This window comes from Microcaecilia unicolor, chromosome 4, assembly GCF_901765095.1.
Source record: "Microcaecilia unicolor chromosome 4, aMicUni1.1, whole genome shotgun sequence".
Taxonomy (NCBI): Eukaryota; Metazoa; Chordata; class Amphibia; order Gymnophiona; family Siphonopidae; genus Microcaecilia; species Microcaecilia unicolor.
Genome location: NC_044034.1, coordinates 101560691 through 101576647, shown reverse-complemented (window position 1 = coordinate 101576647; position 15957 = coordinate 101560691). Strand labels below are relative to the sequence as shown.

General features: G+C 41.3%; 1 protein-coding gene across 1 annotated transcript in view; it reads right to left on the bottom strand.

The window, feature by feature from the left end:
• VWA8 (von Willebrand factor A domain containing 8) overlaps positions 1 to 15957 on the bottom strand; it is a 483817-nt gene that overhangs the window by 374531 nt on the left and 93329 nt on the right. The window contains exons 10-14 of the mRNA XM_030200545.1: positions 14324 to 14455; positions 10719 to 10853; positions 10556 to 10633; positions 2368 to 2528; positions 1169 to 1282 (exon numbers count right to left, since the gene is read on the bottom strand). Of these exons, the coding sequence (XP_030056405.1) occupies positions 1169 to 1282; positions 2368 to 2528; positions 10556 to 10633; positions 10719 to 10853; positions 14324 to 14455 (620 nt within the window). The remainder of the gene's footprint in view (positions 1 to 1168; positions 1283 to 2367; positions 2529 to 10555; positions 10634 to 10718; positions 10854 to 14323; positions 14456 to 15957) is intronic.

Sequence of the window (15957 nt, the reverse complement as noted above, 5' to 3'; positions counted from 1 at the left end):
ACCAGCTGATAACTGAGCAAAGTTCAGAGAGGGCAGACAATGGAAGATTGCCTGCCCCTTTAATCCCGGCAGGGTCTGCTGTTTGACCTCCACAAGATCTTTTACCTACTTGTCCAAATCTTCACCAAATAGGAGCTTGCCCCTAAAAAGAAGGCTGCTATGCCTGAACTTCAACATTGCCTCCACAGCCCAGTTCCTGAACCACAAGTGCTTTCATAATGAAACTGCAACTGCCATCCTTCTGGCAGATACCCTTTTCAGGTCATACAAGACCTCTGAAATATATGCCAAACCTGACTCCAGCTGGGAGACCTCTTTGACCCTTGCATCTGTCTCTCTTGATAGGGCTGAAGGTACTATTGGACCCATCACACCCATAAAATGCTCCTTAAGTTGGACTATACTCACAACCCCAAGTTTCCTGCAGCAGCTCAGCGATAGATTCTGGAGCTACAGTTAAGAAAATTCTGCTGCCAAGTTTCTGAAGATCTACAGCAATTCCATGGCATACATGCATACATTTGCATAATTTAAGACATATATATTTATTTCCCTTTATAAGAAGTAAAGCACTTTTCCAACTTGCTTATTTACCCATTGAATTTATTTTGTTCTTTTGGGAGTTTTATGGATAGGAGATCTCAGATACTGGTGTAGGAAAGAAACAAGATCTCAGAGACGGGAGAGGAGAGAAAGATGGAGTCTCAAAGATAGAAAACATAGAGGGATAAGAAAAGGAAGAACGAAAATTGGAAGGGCAGATTGAGGATAGAGAGGGGAGAAGCTGAGAAGACTGGGGAAGAAAAAAGAAAGAAAGGAAGAAAGCTCCATGATCACAGCGAGTGAGAAAGAAGGCGAAGTTCTGGGATCTGTGAAATGATTCTGAGACTGGGAGAAGTGAAAAGGAGAACAGAAATAGGGTGGATGTGACCTCTGGGGTCTAGGGTTGTAAAGGAAGAGGAGGTTTGAGGATTTGAAAAAATGAGAATAAGAGGACATAGCCACGGGTCTGCAAGCTTCCTACAATGGCTAAAATTTACCCTCATAAGTAGAAGATAAACTAAACTTCTTGCAACTGTTTTTCAAACGTCATAAAACAACAAGCATGAAGGAATTACTGATAGCCCTAAGTTGCATATTCTAGACCTCCAAGTATGGGAGCAATTACCTCTTTTGTAATACTTCATCAGAAAATTGCAGTTCGTCTTTTAAATGCTGATATCTATCATCTCTTATTAATCTAGTGCCGTCGTAAAGAGTAAGTTCTCTATCATGGATTAGTCTGTTGAAAAGAAAATACAAATCTGTTAATTAATTACAGGTAGCTGAATTTATTTAGAGCTATCTCAAACACTTGCTAAACAAATGGCCATAGCAGAAGTATAATGAAAATGGTGCAGCACATCAAGTGCATAATTATAAAATCACTGGTGTAGAGCATCAAGCATAACTAAATTTAAAAAAATCACTGGTACTGCTCACTATCACACCAGCTGAATGAAAAGATTCAAACATGCTAGAGTGAAGAATTTACCTGTCTATGGCCAAACTATGAAAATCAAGATATCTAACATGACACTACGTAGCTCACGACTATGCCTTTTTGAGAAAAACAAACAAACATTGCTCATTCATGTTTCTTGTGGTATGCTTTTACTTAGAGATAAACTGAATTTTGGATTCAACACCGGAATCGGACTGAAATCTGGGTTTGGGTTTCAGATGAAAATGCCCGTCTTTCAAAAGGTTTCACAATCAACACAAATTCCAGGTTTCTCTAGCGCTAATATGATAGCTGGAATGCTGCATGGAGGTGCATATAACAAATAATATTTCCTTTACTGATTTGGCAGTGATGCTGTAAAGGGCAATTCTAAGTGAAAATATGTGTGTTGATCATAGAATACTAGCACTTACATGTGTCACTGGTTCCAATAATTGGCAGTTATATGGATAAGTGCAAGGCGCTATTCTATAAAATACTCATCAATATCGCTTAGCGAGTATCTGCAAAAGGGGCATACATGGGGATGTCACCATGCAACGCATACAACCTATAGAACAGTATTAGTTACACACACTGCATGGTGCACTTACGCTACCAACTTACACCAGCCACTGACCTGCCATTGTTAGCAAGACTTTATGATAGTATTCTATAACATCTTAGGAGTACCTTGCAGCCACTATAGTACTGGCGCTAAGCGCCCCATTGCGGCTCCTAAATTAAGGTGCCACATTAAAGAATTACCCCCGTAGATTCCAGCTCCTATCAGCTCATACTTAAGATTTACAGAGGATAATTTGTCTCGGAATCAAATGAGATCAGTGCCTCAAATTTTACCATATTTTCCCACAAATACTAACCTTTGCAAAATAGCTAAAGTTCCAGGGTTGACACGATGGATACCATCAAGAACAAGCAGCTTCCCTTCTAGAGCAGCAGTGACTAGAACAGATGGCCTCCAAGCAGTATCTCCATTAGGAAGTGTATGCCTCTGCTGCAACAGATCTCGAGCCGTCATATCCTATAAACACATGCAAACCAATAAAAAAGAATTTATTTCTGACTTCATATTAATAGGTTGCAGTAGCTTGATGATGGCCTCATGATGGCTTTTCTCATGTTTTTTCACACCAGGACTGTCTAGTGTAACATAAGATGACATCAGCAACTGCAACAGCTCAAAGTGCTTACATTTCCCTTTTCACTATCCAGTATCTAAAGATCGGCTCAGGCCTGACTGGACCTCTGTCCTGGGACCCCGCCTCACCTCAAGAGATCTGGAGGCCAGCTGGGGAAGGAGCAATCCCCACTCAGATTTGCCTCGGAAGCTGCTGCTTCAAAAATGGTACCACACGACTCTTAGCAGAAGTCTTGTGGTATTACTCTAGGGGTCATATAGCCAAATAAGGGGTGGGATTTGTCCAAAAGACATGACTTGTGTCTCACACATCAGGGCAGGGCGGCATTCAGTTCACCCTTTTAAATTTGTCCCCTGCCATCAAGCAAATCTAGAGGTGGGGGGGGGGGGGGGGTGGGGACTAGAGCAGGATTAATGCACAGGCAAAACTAGGCATATGCCTAGGGTCCAAATGTTTAAAGGAGCCCTCTCTATACTTCTAAAGAAAAATGCTGGCCGAAAGAATAGTTGGAGGGGGGAGGTCTGAGCCTCCACTGCCCCACAGAGAATACTGATTACTGTATTATTCCCAGTCTCTTACATTGTTTTCCAGGCAGCAGCAGAGGTCGGTTAGTATCATTTCTTATCTGCTGTATCATCCTCTACAGTGAGAACCAAGCAGGCCCTTTTTATAGGAATTTTAAAATACATTTATACTATAAGGCCCCCCTCCCCTGGGGAGAATAGACATACACAGCCTTTATCACACAACCTTTTCTTTGCAATTGTTTTGCCATTAATGAGCTACATTGCATGATTTTGTATCACAGCAGCTCAACGGTAAATGTTAAATTCACATGAACCAGACTTCATGTGAAAGTTAACAACCACAAAGCACACTAATGACTTCGCATCAACATGCTTCATACCAGAAACAGTGCAACGAGCTTAAAATTTGGCATATTTCTATGTTTCTAGGCATTTGGTGGTATTTTTACAGGAAGCATGCTGTTGCAAAGTCAGTTATCACTTTAGAAAACAAAAAAAACAAAAAGGCACACAACTGCTTACAAAACAGTAGATAAAAAACAACAAAGCAGTGGAATCAAATGCATTTATTGGAACAATACCCGTTCAGTTGGAAGTAGCAAATAAATGGAACTAGATTTTTGGAACTACTAGTGTATATGTTATATTTATATACACTTTTGATAGTTTGTACCCCTGACGCAGCCTGAGGGCGAAACGTGGCCACGTCGGGTATTGTTCCAGTTATCACTTTAGTACATGAGGTCCCATATAACTACCTGAACTAAGAACTGAAGAATTGGAAATGGTTGAGAAGAACCTAAAATTAGAAATGACCTAGTCCTGATGGAATGCCAAGCTAATGACTCAATTATTTAACATTCCACCACCAAAATTTGATGAACTTAAAAAAAAAAAAGCAATTATTCAGACACCCAGAACAACGGTTAAGAGGAAGAAATAAAGATTGATCAATAAAAACAAAATAGAAAGGTATAAAACAAAGTTACTCACTTGTAGCAGGTGTTCTCCAAGGACAACAAGATGGATATTCTCACTGAGTGACATCATCTAATAGAGCATCCTCTTGCTTGCCACTGTTGGCATGGGACCTGGTCAGTCTAATATGTACAGTTCATTCTATTCTATTTAAGGATTTATAGTCTGCCTTTAAGCCTGGGTTCAGATTTCAATTGGCATACTGTTCCAACCTCTACTCACATAAAACCCAAGGACCGCTCCCAGCATACTTTAGCGACCCTTCTCTTTACTGAGAGTATAACGAGTAATAAATTTGTTCTACTTCTTAAATGATTTCTATGACTAACAAGAAGAGGTGGGCAGGTATGGAAAAGTTATGACTTACCTGATAATTTCCTTTCCTTTAATCGCAGCATATTATATAGCAACCCCACCCCCACTCCGTCAATGGAACAGTCATGTCAGCGCCAAGATTCCTCAAGGTGAACAGAGTGGAGATGACGCCACGTGCTTGGCTACCGCCTTGAATGGAGATTCCAAGAAAAAATCTCCTACGGGATCAGGGAACTTTAATTTGTAATCTTCTCTGATAATATCAAGTACCCACTGGTCCAACATAATTCTGGCCCACTACTTGAAAAGCCGGATCAGCCAACCCCCAACGCGAAGAGCCAAGAAAAAGGACCAATATCCCATCATGGTGTGTCCCTAGCTTTGGGCACAGAGCAGGCCAAGGCACCTGGGCTCCGCTTGTCAGTCTAAAAGGACAACCGCTAGTATCTGGAATGCTGAAAGGATATAAGAGCTGCCAAAGCCGATCCACAGCCGGACAATACTTCCTGGCCTCCTTAAACCAAGGATACACCATGCTCGCTCAGAACACTGGTTTGTGTTGGTCCTCAGGCAAGCGCTGTGTCTTGGAGTCCCCCAAGTCCTTGACCAACTGCTCAAGGTCATCCCTAAACAGCAGCCTGCCCCTGAAAAGGAGTTTGGTTAGATGCTGGTTAGAGGTCGCAGCTGCCATCCAATGTCAAAGCCACAACAGCCATCAGGCCATGACAGCCAATGCCATCTGCTCAGCTGACACATGCATGAGATCATACAAAGAACCCCCAAATAAGACGAGCCAGACACCAATGAGTGAAAATCTGCCAAAGGCTGGTCCTCTCCCAACACTATATCCACTGCCTACTGTGCCCAGGAAAGGCATGCTCTTGCAGTGTAAGAGCTGCATATGGACACCTGGAGGAAAAAGGCCGAGACCTCAAAGGCCTGCTTCAATGCTTGTGATCCTGGAAAGCCTTCAAATTGATACCCCCCTCCTCAAGCAGGGTAGTTTTCTTGGTGACTGCTGCCACCAATGCATCCACTTTAGGGAACTGCAACCGCTGTAGATAATCCTGCAGCACCAGGTACAGGTGAGCCATGGCTTTTGTCACCTGCAACCCAGCATCCGGAGTAGACCACTATGCCAATATGTTCCTCAATCACTTCATGAACTGAGAAGGACCAGGCAGACCACCTAGTGCCCATCTTCAGGTTAACTGCAGCAGATGCTGGCTACTCATCCAAAGAAATATTAACGGTATGCAGTTGCACTGACAATCAAGGAGGGCAACTCCTCCTTGTGAAATATGTGGATGGCTGTGGAATCACCCAGCTCCAATGTCCTCCAACTCCTCCCCCAGAGGAAGTGGGGGGGGGGGGGGGGGAGGAAACGACTCCACTTCAGAAGCTGTGCTTAAACACCTCCATTTGTCCAGAAGGAGCAGAACCTGCAACCTCAGGTGCCATAAAAGTACACTACAGCAAAGAACTGTCCTGCTGCTGAGCTCTCTTCATCAGATAAGCCTGATGGAGCAGCAGGACAAAGTCAGGAGAAAAGGGCTCCCCCACCCCTGAAGACCACGAGTTCTCCACATCAACTGATGCCAAACAGTCAGACCCTGCCGAATCAAGAGCCCCCCCCCCCCCCCCCGAGGATCCAACACGATATCTGCCCTTGCAGCTCAGCAATTAAAATGGTTACAGGTGCCACCATGTCACAGGACAGGGAGGGACAGCGCAAGCGGGAAGGCACCATGCTTTCAGGAGGGACCACAGCCTCCACCACAGCTGAATCACCACAATCCCCCATGCAGAGACCAGATGCTTCCCACAGCGGGAACAACGCTTAACAGTCTCTGTCGCCATTAGCCGACCCTCCCCAAAAAGAATAAAGGAAGAAATAACACCGGCAAATCGTGAAGGGAGGAACCAGAGCGCTGGGAAAAACAACCAGACTTACCCAGTCGTCGCACTGCCCCCTCAGCCCCAAAGCAACTGCTTGAATTTGATTCCTGAAGCCGAGTGCTGACCCCAGCTCTCTCGCGCTCCTCAGCTCTGGCACCCTTGCTTTCTTTTTTAATAAACCTTTCTTGTTCCACAAGAATTTAAGGAGCAAAGACAGCCTTTTTTTTTTTTTTTGTATTTTGTTCAGAATGAATCTATTTGTGGGTTGCTTTTTTTTTTTTTTCAAAGAACAAATGTGAAACTAAGGCAGAGTGAGAGGCAATCTAAGAGGACAAGGGCAGGGAGAAAGCTGGGGGGGGGGGAGGACCTGGGGTAACCAGGAATGCCCCCTAAAACTGGCGCCAACATCCAGAACATCTTCACGTTCTCCACTGAAGACCTAGGGCAGGAGCACCCCTAACTGAGAAATCCAGGAGCTGGTGGAAGATTGTCCATCCGCCTGCTGGAGATGGAGACATACTGACTTTATGGGGTGCTACCTGTCCTATATCACTGGATTCAAGTCAGTGATCTCTATCTCAATCTGCTGGTAGATGGACACAATCCATTAGTTTCTGGATTCATCTGCTGCTATTGCAAAGGAAGTGAGAATATCCATCCTGCTGTCCTCAGACAACAACTGCTACAAGTGAATAACTTTGTTTTCTCCTACAAGCAAGACATGGTATTCTCATTCATGGGAATCATAGCAATCCAGGCTGCTTTAACAAAAAGTCAGAACCCTAACTGGGTCTGCAACAGTCAGGGCTTATGGGTTATGGAGATTTTTTTTTTTTTTTTTTGTAAAGGCAGCCTCGAACTGAAAGAAATGGGTCAAGAGGGCGAAGTTAGATTCTAGGTCTATCTGACCAAACTGGCTGTTGTGTCAGGAATCCTGTGCCCAAAAGTAGTGAGAAGTGAATGTATGGACTGAAGACCATGTTGCAGCTCTGCAAATTTCCTCTATGGAGACTGATCTCAAGTGGGCTATTGATGCCACCATGGCTCTGACAGTATAAGCTATGACCTAAACTTCTAGAGTCAGCCAAACTTGGGCATAAGGAAAGGAAATGCAGTCCATTAGCCAATTTGAGAGACTGCAGCTGCTGTCGCAGCTTCCATTGTTTGGGTCGAAAAAAATGAAAAGCCAGGTGGTCTTTCTATGGGCTTTACTCTGCTCCAAATAGAAGGCCAAGGTTCCCTCAATCTGACATATGCAGTGTGCGTTCACCTTTATGGGCATGAGGTTTTGTCAAAAAGCCGGTAAAACAATTGACTGATTAAGGTGGAACTCCGACACCACCTTAGGAAGGAACTTAGGATGTGTGCGAAAGACCACTCTGTTGTTAAAAACAAAGTTAGTGTCAGGTGGATCAGCTACTAGGACACAGAGCTTGCTGACCCTGCAGATGAGGTGGCCACCACCAAAAATACGGCCTTCCAATTCAGGTACTTCAGGTGACAGGTATCTAAGCAGCTTGAAGCTTACATTAGCTGGGTTAATATGACATTGAGATCCCATGACACAGTAGGGGGGTGGGGGTTAAGAGGACGCTTCAATAGAAGCAAGCCCGCATGAAGTGAACAACTATGAGTTTACTTTCCACTCTGTGATGGTAAGTACCAATAGCACTGAGGTGAGCACTAATGGAGATGGTGTCAAATACCAGACTCCAAGAGATGTAGAAAGTATTAAAGAGCTTTTGTGTAGGACAGGGAAAAGGGTCTTGGGCCTTGCTTCACACCAGGTGGCAAAACTTTTCCATTTTAAACTATAACACCTCCTAATGGAATCTATCTTGGAAACCAGAAGGACCTTACAGACACAGCTCTCAGACATCCATATGTCCATGATGATGTCATGTCCTCCTCTTTTTCTGTAATTTTTGACAAAAAAGGCAAGTTCATAATTGGTATGTAATAGAAAAATCCAGTTGATTCAATTGGAAGTTTTTCAGAAGTGGCCTGACTCTAGCTGCTTTCTGACCAGCAAGAATACTAGCATTGATCACAGAACAAATATTAACATCTAAATCAGTACTAAGGTGGTGCTACCAAGAGATTCAATGAGTGAATAATAATTCCAAGAGCAGTTGAAGAAATCAGATTTAAAACCTTCAAGGTACTTCTTACTCCCAAGGTCAAGGGGTTCAGGTGTTTCTTCCTTTGTGCACTGACAGTGTTATCTTTAATGTGTTGTGTACTGTGGAAAGCACACCCTGTGAAGGATAAAACACTTATCAAAGGAAATGAGGCACTTAACGTAATAACATTACAACAATGTAAGATTTTGTATTAGCCTCTAAAAGTGTGTGCCTTAATTGGTAGTAAATGTTGCACTTTCTTTCCAGACAGTGCAAATGAAACCTAACATAAGACAAAGTTTGTAAGTCTGAACAGTAAAGCTGGATAGTTTGTGTTTGTTTTTCTTGAAACTAAGGACTTCTCCTAGCTTGCTACTTACTCTTATTGCATCTGGAGTTTATTCCTTTCTTCAGCATTAGTATTATCATGTATGTATTGCTAGAATTATTACAACGCTTGTGAAATTTAAAATAAACAGATAGGCCAGTTGAAAGAAATATGTGTTTTAAATGAATGCTACAGAACTGTATATATCCATCCTGTCTTGACTCTTATGTCTGTTCTCTATTATTACTCGCTTCAAGAAACACTCTCTCCTTGTTCTCCAAGTTGTCCAGCTGAAGTGAGACCTGACACAAGTGAAGTAAAGAAAAACAAGGTATCACCTGCTGATGTGAGATAGGGCCATAGCTAATTCAACAGATGCTACCTCAGGAGTAAAGCCCAACCACCTTCCTCACCCTGAGGTGGAAGTTTCTGGATTAGGGAATGGAATGCTGAACTTGAATGTATGACGAATTGAATAAGTGAAGGGTCTATTTACTAATTACCTGTAGAGTGGTAAACTTTTGACAGGATGGAATCTTAGTTTTATAAGGATAAGGATTAGATGTTTGACTAAGAAAGTAAGAAGCATTTGACTCTTAAAAATTTAAAGTTAACTCTGCAGATACCTAGAAGTTCAGAGTAAAAAAAGATAGAGTGATAGAAGAAAGATAGTTCAAATACTGGTGGTCATAATTGGAATTATTATTCTTTGTATTTTATGTCAATATTCTCCAGCCTTATGGGTGAATGCATGGCTAAAGCCAAAGTACCTCAAATGTATACCCCAGTTAAGTAATATGGAGCTATCAGAACTAAATAAGGTATTTCAGAGGTTAGCAAACCTTGGTTGGTACATAGCACTCTTTACAGAGATCACAAGGACAAGAGAAGGGAATTGTAGAACTGGAAAAGTTAGAGTTAACATTTTATCTGGAAAAAAATGTAAGAAATTGTCTTGAGTGAGTTACTGATAAATGCTAGTTTAGCAGACTCCACTTTATACTGTGAAAAGAACGCCAGTACAAATAGAAGTCATTGTTTACTACAGACCTCTTTATCTATATGGAGAAAGAAAGGCCTTTAGATAAGAGAGGTTAAAAGTGGTCTGAAACTGACCAGTATTTATCAAAGATGTCTTCTTTGGAAAGTAAATCATACTCTGTGTTTAAAGAAAACAGGTTATAAATGTTAGTTTATTATTAAATGTAGTTGAGAAATACTATGTAATAGGCTTTTTCCATTGAATTATGCCCTTATACTTTAGACTTTTAGCATATTTGCTTACATTAAATTCAGCATTCTAAAAAGATGTCTTGCTGATGCTATGGAATTCTGTGTAGATAGATCAATTACTTCATATGTGGTTGAGGGTATAAATGTAAGCATTTGGATTGCCAAACTTCTCTCCCAGTCTTTTCTCCTTGTTAACAAGATATTATATGCAGCTCTAATAAAAGACCAGTTTTATTGATCTCTTATAGTACAATGTATTTTATTTCTTCAAATTTTACATACTTTCCACAGTACCTGGCAATCTGAATTAAAAAAAAAAAGAAAAAAAAAAGAGTCAAATAGACAAGTGACTCCCTATTCTACCCTAATCCTTGCTCCTTTTTCTATTTCTACAGGTCAGGATTTCTTTTACATTTTCTGCCAAAGTACACATTCTTATATAACATCGCTATCTAATCCAAGAATCTTTATCTATCATACTTTTTGTCAGGGAGTGACATACTTACCTGATACAACATGATGGGTTCAATGTCATATCCTAGAATATCAGCAAATTCCTTTACAATTACAGTTTTACCACAGCCCTAAAAAGAATAAATATATTTGGATGAAACTTAGTTCTAACGTCCACAGAAAAATTAGAAATCTTCAAGTGTAGCCAATTCTTACCTTTCCTCCAATCAAACACATATCTTTAACCATATGAGACTGCATCATCTCTGCTAAAAGCCGTTCATGGCTGGAGGTCTTGATGAAATTTGGTGACTCTGAATGCAGTTTTAGTGATCTGGTTCCAGCTGGTACCTGTAGGAGATCAAAGACGATTAACTTGAAAGCTCTACATTTCTGATGGCTCTATTTTATCATTTCTTCTGAAAGGCTAACTAGAGAAGTGATTTAACTAAATGCATTCAGAATGCAACAGAATACTACCTAAATCCAGATTCACTACTTTAGAAGCTTATATTTAACCCAGTCTCTATCAAGTCAGTTTTTCACTACCTTAACACCCATGATCATGAGCTGGACGTGGAGGCTGAATGAAAAGAGGTGAGCTAGTGGACTGTAACAAGATTTGAAGAGTATGCGAATGCCTACCAACTCAAGTTTCAAAGTTATGCTAATCTGGCCATCTTGAATACTGCAGTTTGCCCATAGTTGGTTTAACATTTTATTCTGAAATCAAGATATTTAAATAGTTACAACAATATGGCCTTTAAGTGCAATCATTTCTGTCCACACTATTTCAGTTATCTCAACTGTCAGAACAGCTATACCATTAGGTAAGCACAAGGACAAGATAAGCATTTTCTTATCTAGTATTACTACAGTATTGAATTCTCTTTACCCAACCAAATGGACTGTTTCAACTCATTTAATTATAATTGTTCATGATTTGACACAGGATAGCTGTAATACATATGCATATGGAGGTTTCATATGATCCATGACACACAGAAAGTAGAGATAAATGTGTTTGTGCACTGAGCTTAAGGGCCTAGTGGAGTAAAATCTGACAAGCCTTGGCCAATGGAGAAGATGCTCTTTGTGGATGATGTTCTTCTGACCCTTTCATCCCCAGACTTATCTGAAATAGATCATGGAAATTATCACTCAGTATGGGGGGATGTCGGTGTTTAAGGTCAATATTAATAAGTCGGAAATACTCAAACTTACAGTTCCCCAGCAAGAAATAGTCCAGCTGAAGAGGGCTCTCCCATTTGCCTGGGCGTCTAGATACATTAAATATTTAGGGGTCCACATTACCCTCACTGCGGAAGGGTTATTCATAGCTAATTTCCCCATGAAGCTTTCCAAACTTTTTGCAGAATTGGATAGATGGGAAGGGCTAAATGTATCATGGCTGGGACATATTCATGCAATAAAAATGATGTTACTGCTACTATATTTATTTTTGGCTCTCCCACTTCCAATAACTCACAGTTTCTTTGAGAAATTTAACTGTAAACGTTTTGCCTACATTTGGCGGAAACATCCACCATGAGTGCAGCGATCCATGATATTCTAGACTATTTCAAGGGGGGGAATGGGAGTCCCTAATTTTAACTATACTATCAAGCAGCTCAACTTAAAATATTAGCAGACTAGACCCCCTTCACCTCAAAAAAATGGCTCCAGTGGGAAAGGGCATGGCTGGGTACCCGCTCTGTTGGGGATGTCTTACAGCTTCTGGGGAGTGATCGGTTGGCTCTTATTCGGGGGGGGGGGGGGGGGTGCAGGTAGGAATTAGTCACCCGCTTTCCATGTGGTACTCCATATGAAAGAATTTTTTCCAGACAGCAAGTATTATTTACAGACAACCCTCCAATGGGCCCCAGGATTCCCCTCAGGCTCCAGTGATCCAGTTTATAAAGGATGGGCTTCCTTTGGACTATACACTCTGGGACAATTCTGGGATAATGGGAGGATAGTTCATTTTGAGGATCTGCAAGAGGAATTTGCGTTGGAAAGCAAGGATCTCTTTCATTAGAGGCTGGTGCAAGACTTCATCCGCAGAAGAGCTAGGGAGGAACTAGGTCTAACTGAAACAGCACTGGAGCAAGCTCTTCAGGATGGAGAAGGAAGAGGTAGCATCTCTCGCATATATTCAGCTTTATTATCATATAACCACCCCCAACTCTATAACAATAGTCGATGGGAGCCTGCATTACAAATCACCTTTCCCCCAGAGAACTGGGTGAAGGGATACCAATACTTGCTGAAACCATCACTGGCCCAATCTCTTGTAGAAAATGGTTTTAATATATTGTACTGGTGGTATTATACTCCTGAGCGCTTATAACAAATCTACCCTCAGGCCTCTGCTGACTGTTGGCGCAACTGTGGAGCTAGAGGCACCTTTCTGCACATCTGGTGGACATGCCCAGAGGCTCAGTTCTACTGGGCGCAAGTGATTCAGCTGGTTCAGCAACTTCTACAACAATAGTACCCAAGCAAAGCAGAATACTGCCTATTACACTTTAGGCCTTCAGAAATCAATATCGCCCATCATAAGCTGGCAATTCACTTTTTTACTGCAGCAAAACTGACTTTGGCCCACACCTTTGCCTGTATCATGGTCTCAAGACAACTGAGGGATGAATAAAATCAACAAAAATGATTTTATCATTATATAGATATGGATAGATATGACAAAAGAAAATAGACAGACTTACGGAAAATGTTTGAAACCCTCCTTAATAAAATCTTTAATAATTCCTGGTTACAAAAGAAAGGTTTTGAATAGTGATTTAATTGGTGAACCACCTTTGTTTTCATTAACATATAGGTGATATACATAAAAACTTGTGTGTCATTATGACAAAAGAAAGAAAAAACACTTGCATATTGGAAGTGAAAAAAAAAGTCAGGAGAACTTTCTTTCATGTCCATTTGACAGACCATTCTGCATGGGAAGTATCATGTGTGCTCAGAAGTGTATATTAGATCTGAGACCTGGGAGAGCTTTCCTATTGGATGGCACCACCCACTTATGTGCCTGATTCAGTTCAGCTTGTAGACCGAGAATGGATATTTTGTGCCAGGGTAGCATTAATTACAGATTTCGATAAAGGCACATTTGCAACAAATTGTATTGGAATCTCACTCATGCAGCACACTCTACTCCTTCACAAACAAGGTCAGAAAGGGTACACTTGCAGATTAAACTTAATTCCATCAGAAGGCCCGCACTGAAGACAGTATTGGTGCTAAAGCACAGAGGACTGACTGGTGTTTGGGTAGGAAATATCACCATGAGCTTAAGAGTTCTGTTTAAGCACAATGACCTTCTCTCACTGAGAATACATGGATTCAGGATTCTCCTACTAACCTACAAATGCACTCGATCTGCAGCCCCTCAATACCTCTCTACCCTCATCTCCCCTTACACTCCTACCCGTAACCTCCGCTCACAGGACAAATCCCTCCTCTCAGCGCCCTTCTCCACCACCACCAACTCCAGGCTCCGCCCTTTCTGCCTCTCCTCACCCTATGCTTGGAATAAACTCTCTGAGCCCATACGCCAAGCCCCCTCCCTGCCCATCTTCAAATCCTTGCTCAAAGCCCACTTCTTCAATGTCGCCTTCGGCACCTAACCATGATACCTCCATTCAGGAAATCTAGACTGCCCCAATTTGACTGTATTTTTGTGTCCTTTTTGTGTCCTTTAGACTGTAAGCTCTTTTGAGCAGGGACTGTCCTTCTTTGTTTAATTGTACAGCGCTGCATAACCCTAGTAGCGCTTTAGAAATGTTAAGTAGTAGTATTGCTACCTGGATAGTCACTTTTCTGTCAGCCATTTGGATAGTTACAGCCACTTCCAACTTTTTGGTATCAGGTCTGCTCTGCACATGTATTATCCTTTCTGGCAATAAAGAGCTTCCTAAATCTTCAAGTTCAAATCTCTGTGAAATTAAAAGAAAGTTAAATCTTTCCGAAATCAGAAAATAACTACAACAGGGCAAACTCTAAACCAGGGATTCTCAACACAGTCCTCAGGACACACTTATCTAGTCAGGTTTTCAGGAAACTCATAATGAATATGCATGAGATAGATTTACACGTGCTGCCTCCATTATTTGCAAATCTCATGCATATTCATAAGACATGATTTGCTGGGTGTGTCCCCAAGGACTGGGTTGAGAACCATTACTTTAACCTAATAAGTAACATCTCTGAGAGTTATGAATTTGCTATAAAAGTTGCTATAAAATTACTGCTCACTAAACCAAAAGTGCCCTAATAAGCCACCCATTCACGGAAGCAGCTGCAGCTTCTGAACCTGAAGGTGCAGCTGCTCATTCATGTGTTGAAGGAACCAAGAGTTGCTTCCTGCTTCCTAACAACAAGGGGGCCTTGCCTTCTGATAGAAGACATCAGCCTCAGCCATCCAGTGCCACACATCTACGTATAGTAAATGAAAGAGTTAAGTGTAAGACTATAGCAGCTTCAGGAGTGCTCCCCCTGGAGAAATTAAAGGGAAAAAAAAAAGAGAGTTATCTGCAAAGGAGTGGCAGAAAACCCACCTAACATGCAGAAAGTCAGGTTTAGTCACCACTGCAGGGCCAGAAAGAACAGCACCACCATAAGCCACAAAACAGTTGCAGCCTAACCAAATTTCACCTGCAAACCATGGTTTGCCCATCCCTGTTATAAAATAAGCTTTCACTATATATCATGGATCTCATCAAGACAAGCAGTATGGAAAGCTCTTCCATATAAGGTATCAGATGAGTATCTCTGCGGACATTGCTTGGCGATCAGACTCCCAGATTAAAATTTTTTTCATGCTCTCAAAAGTAGAAAAAACGAATCCCATGTGTACATGGGTAAAAATAATCATCCAGTCTCTTTGTACATTTATAGTAAGTACATTATTCGTACAAAAATATAAACATTTTATGTAAAGTATGATTCACAAAAAAGGAAGCACGTACACTGCATTCACTTCCTAAAGTATGATGAGGCAACTCCCCTGTGAGCATACTTAGGATGTTTGCCATTCATCATTTACTGTTTTGCCAAACTATCAGTACTTCTTGCCATGTTTAAACGGAGTGATAAGAGCCTCAATTTTCTGCAGAATAAAAAAGTTGACTATAAGTCAGTAATAATATAAAGCAGTAGTAAACACAGCCATTTATTCTGTACCCTGTATATTTTTGAACGACTGTAGGATACTGAATGACATATGGTAAGAGATGCTGCACAATGTGAGGCTGATGCAGAGAGCATTTAAAATTAAAGTAAGTCACTGCATACCAGCATGACATCAATAGCCCAGTACAAATTAAGCAGCTGTTAAAACTGTGGCAATAACAAGCTCCATCACCACATTTTGAAGAAAATGTTTCAACTGATTTATTAAATCCACTCCTTTTATCAAGGCCATACAAAATGCACAGTA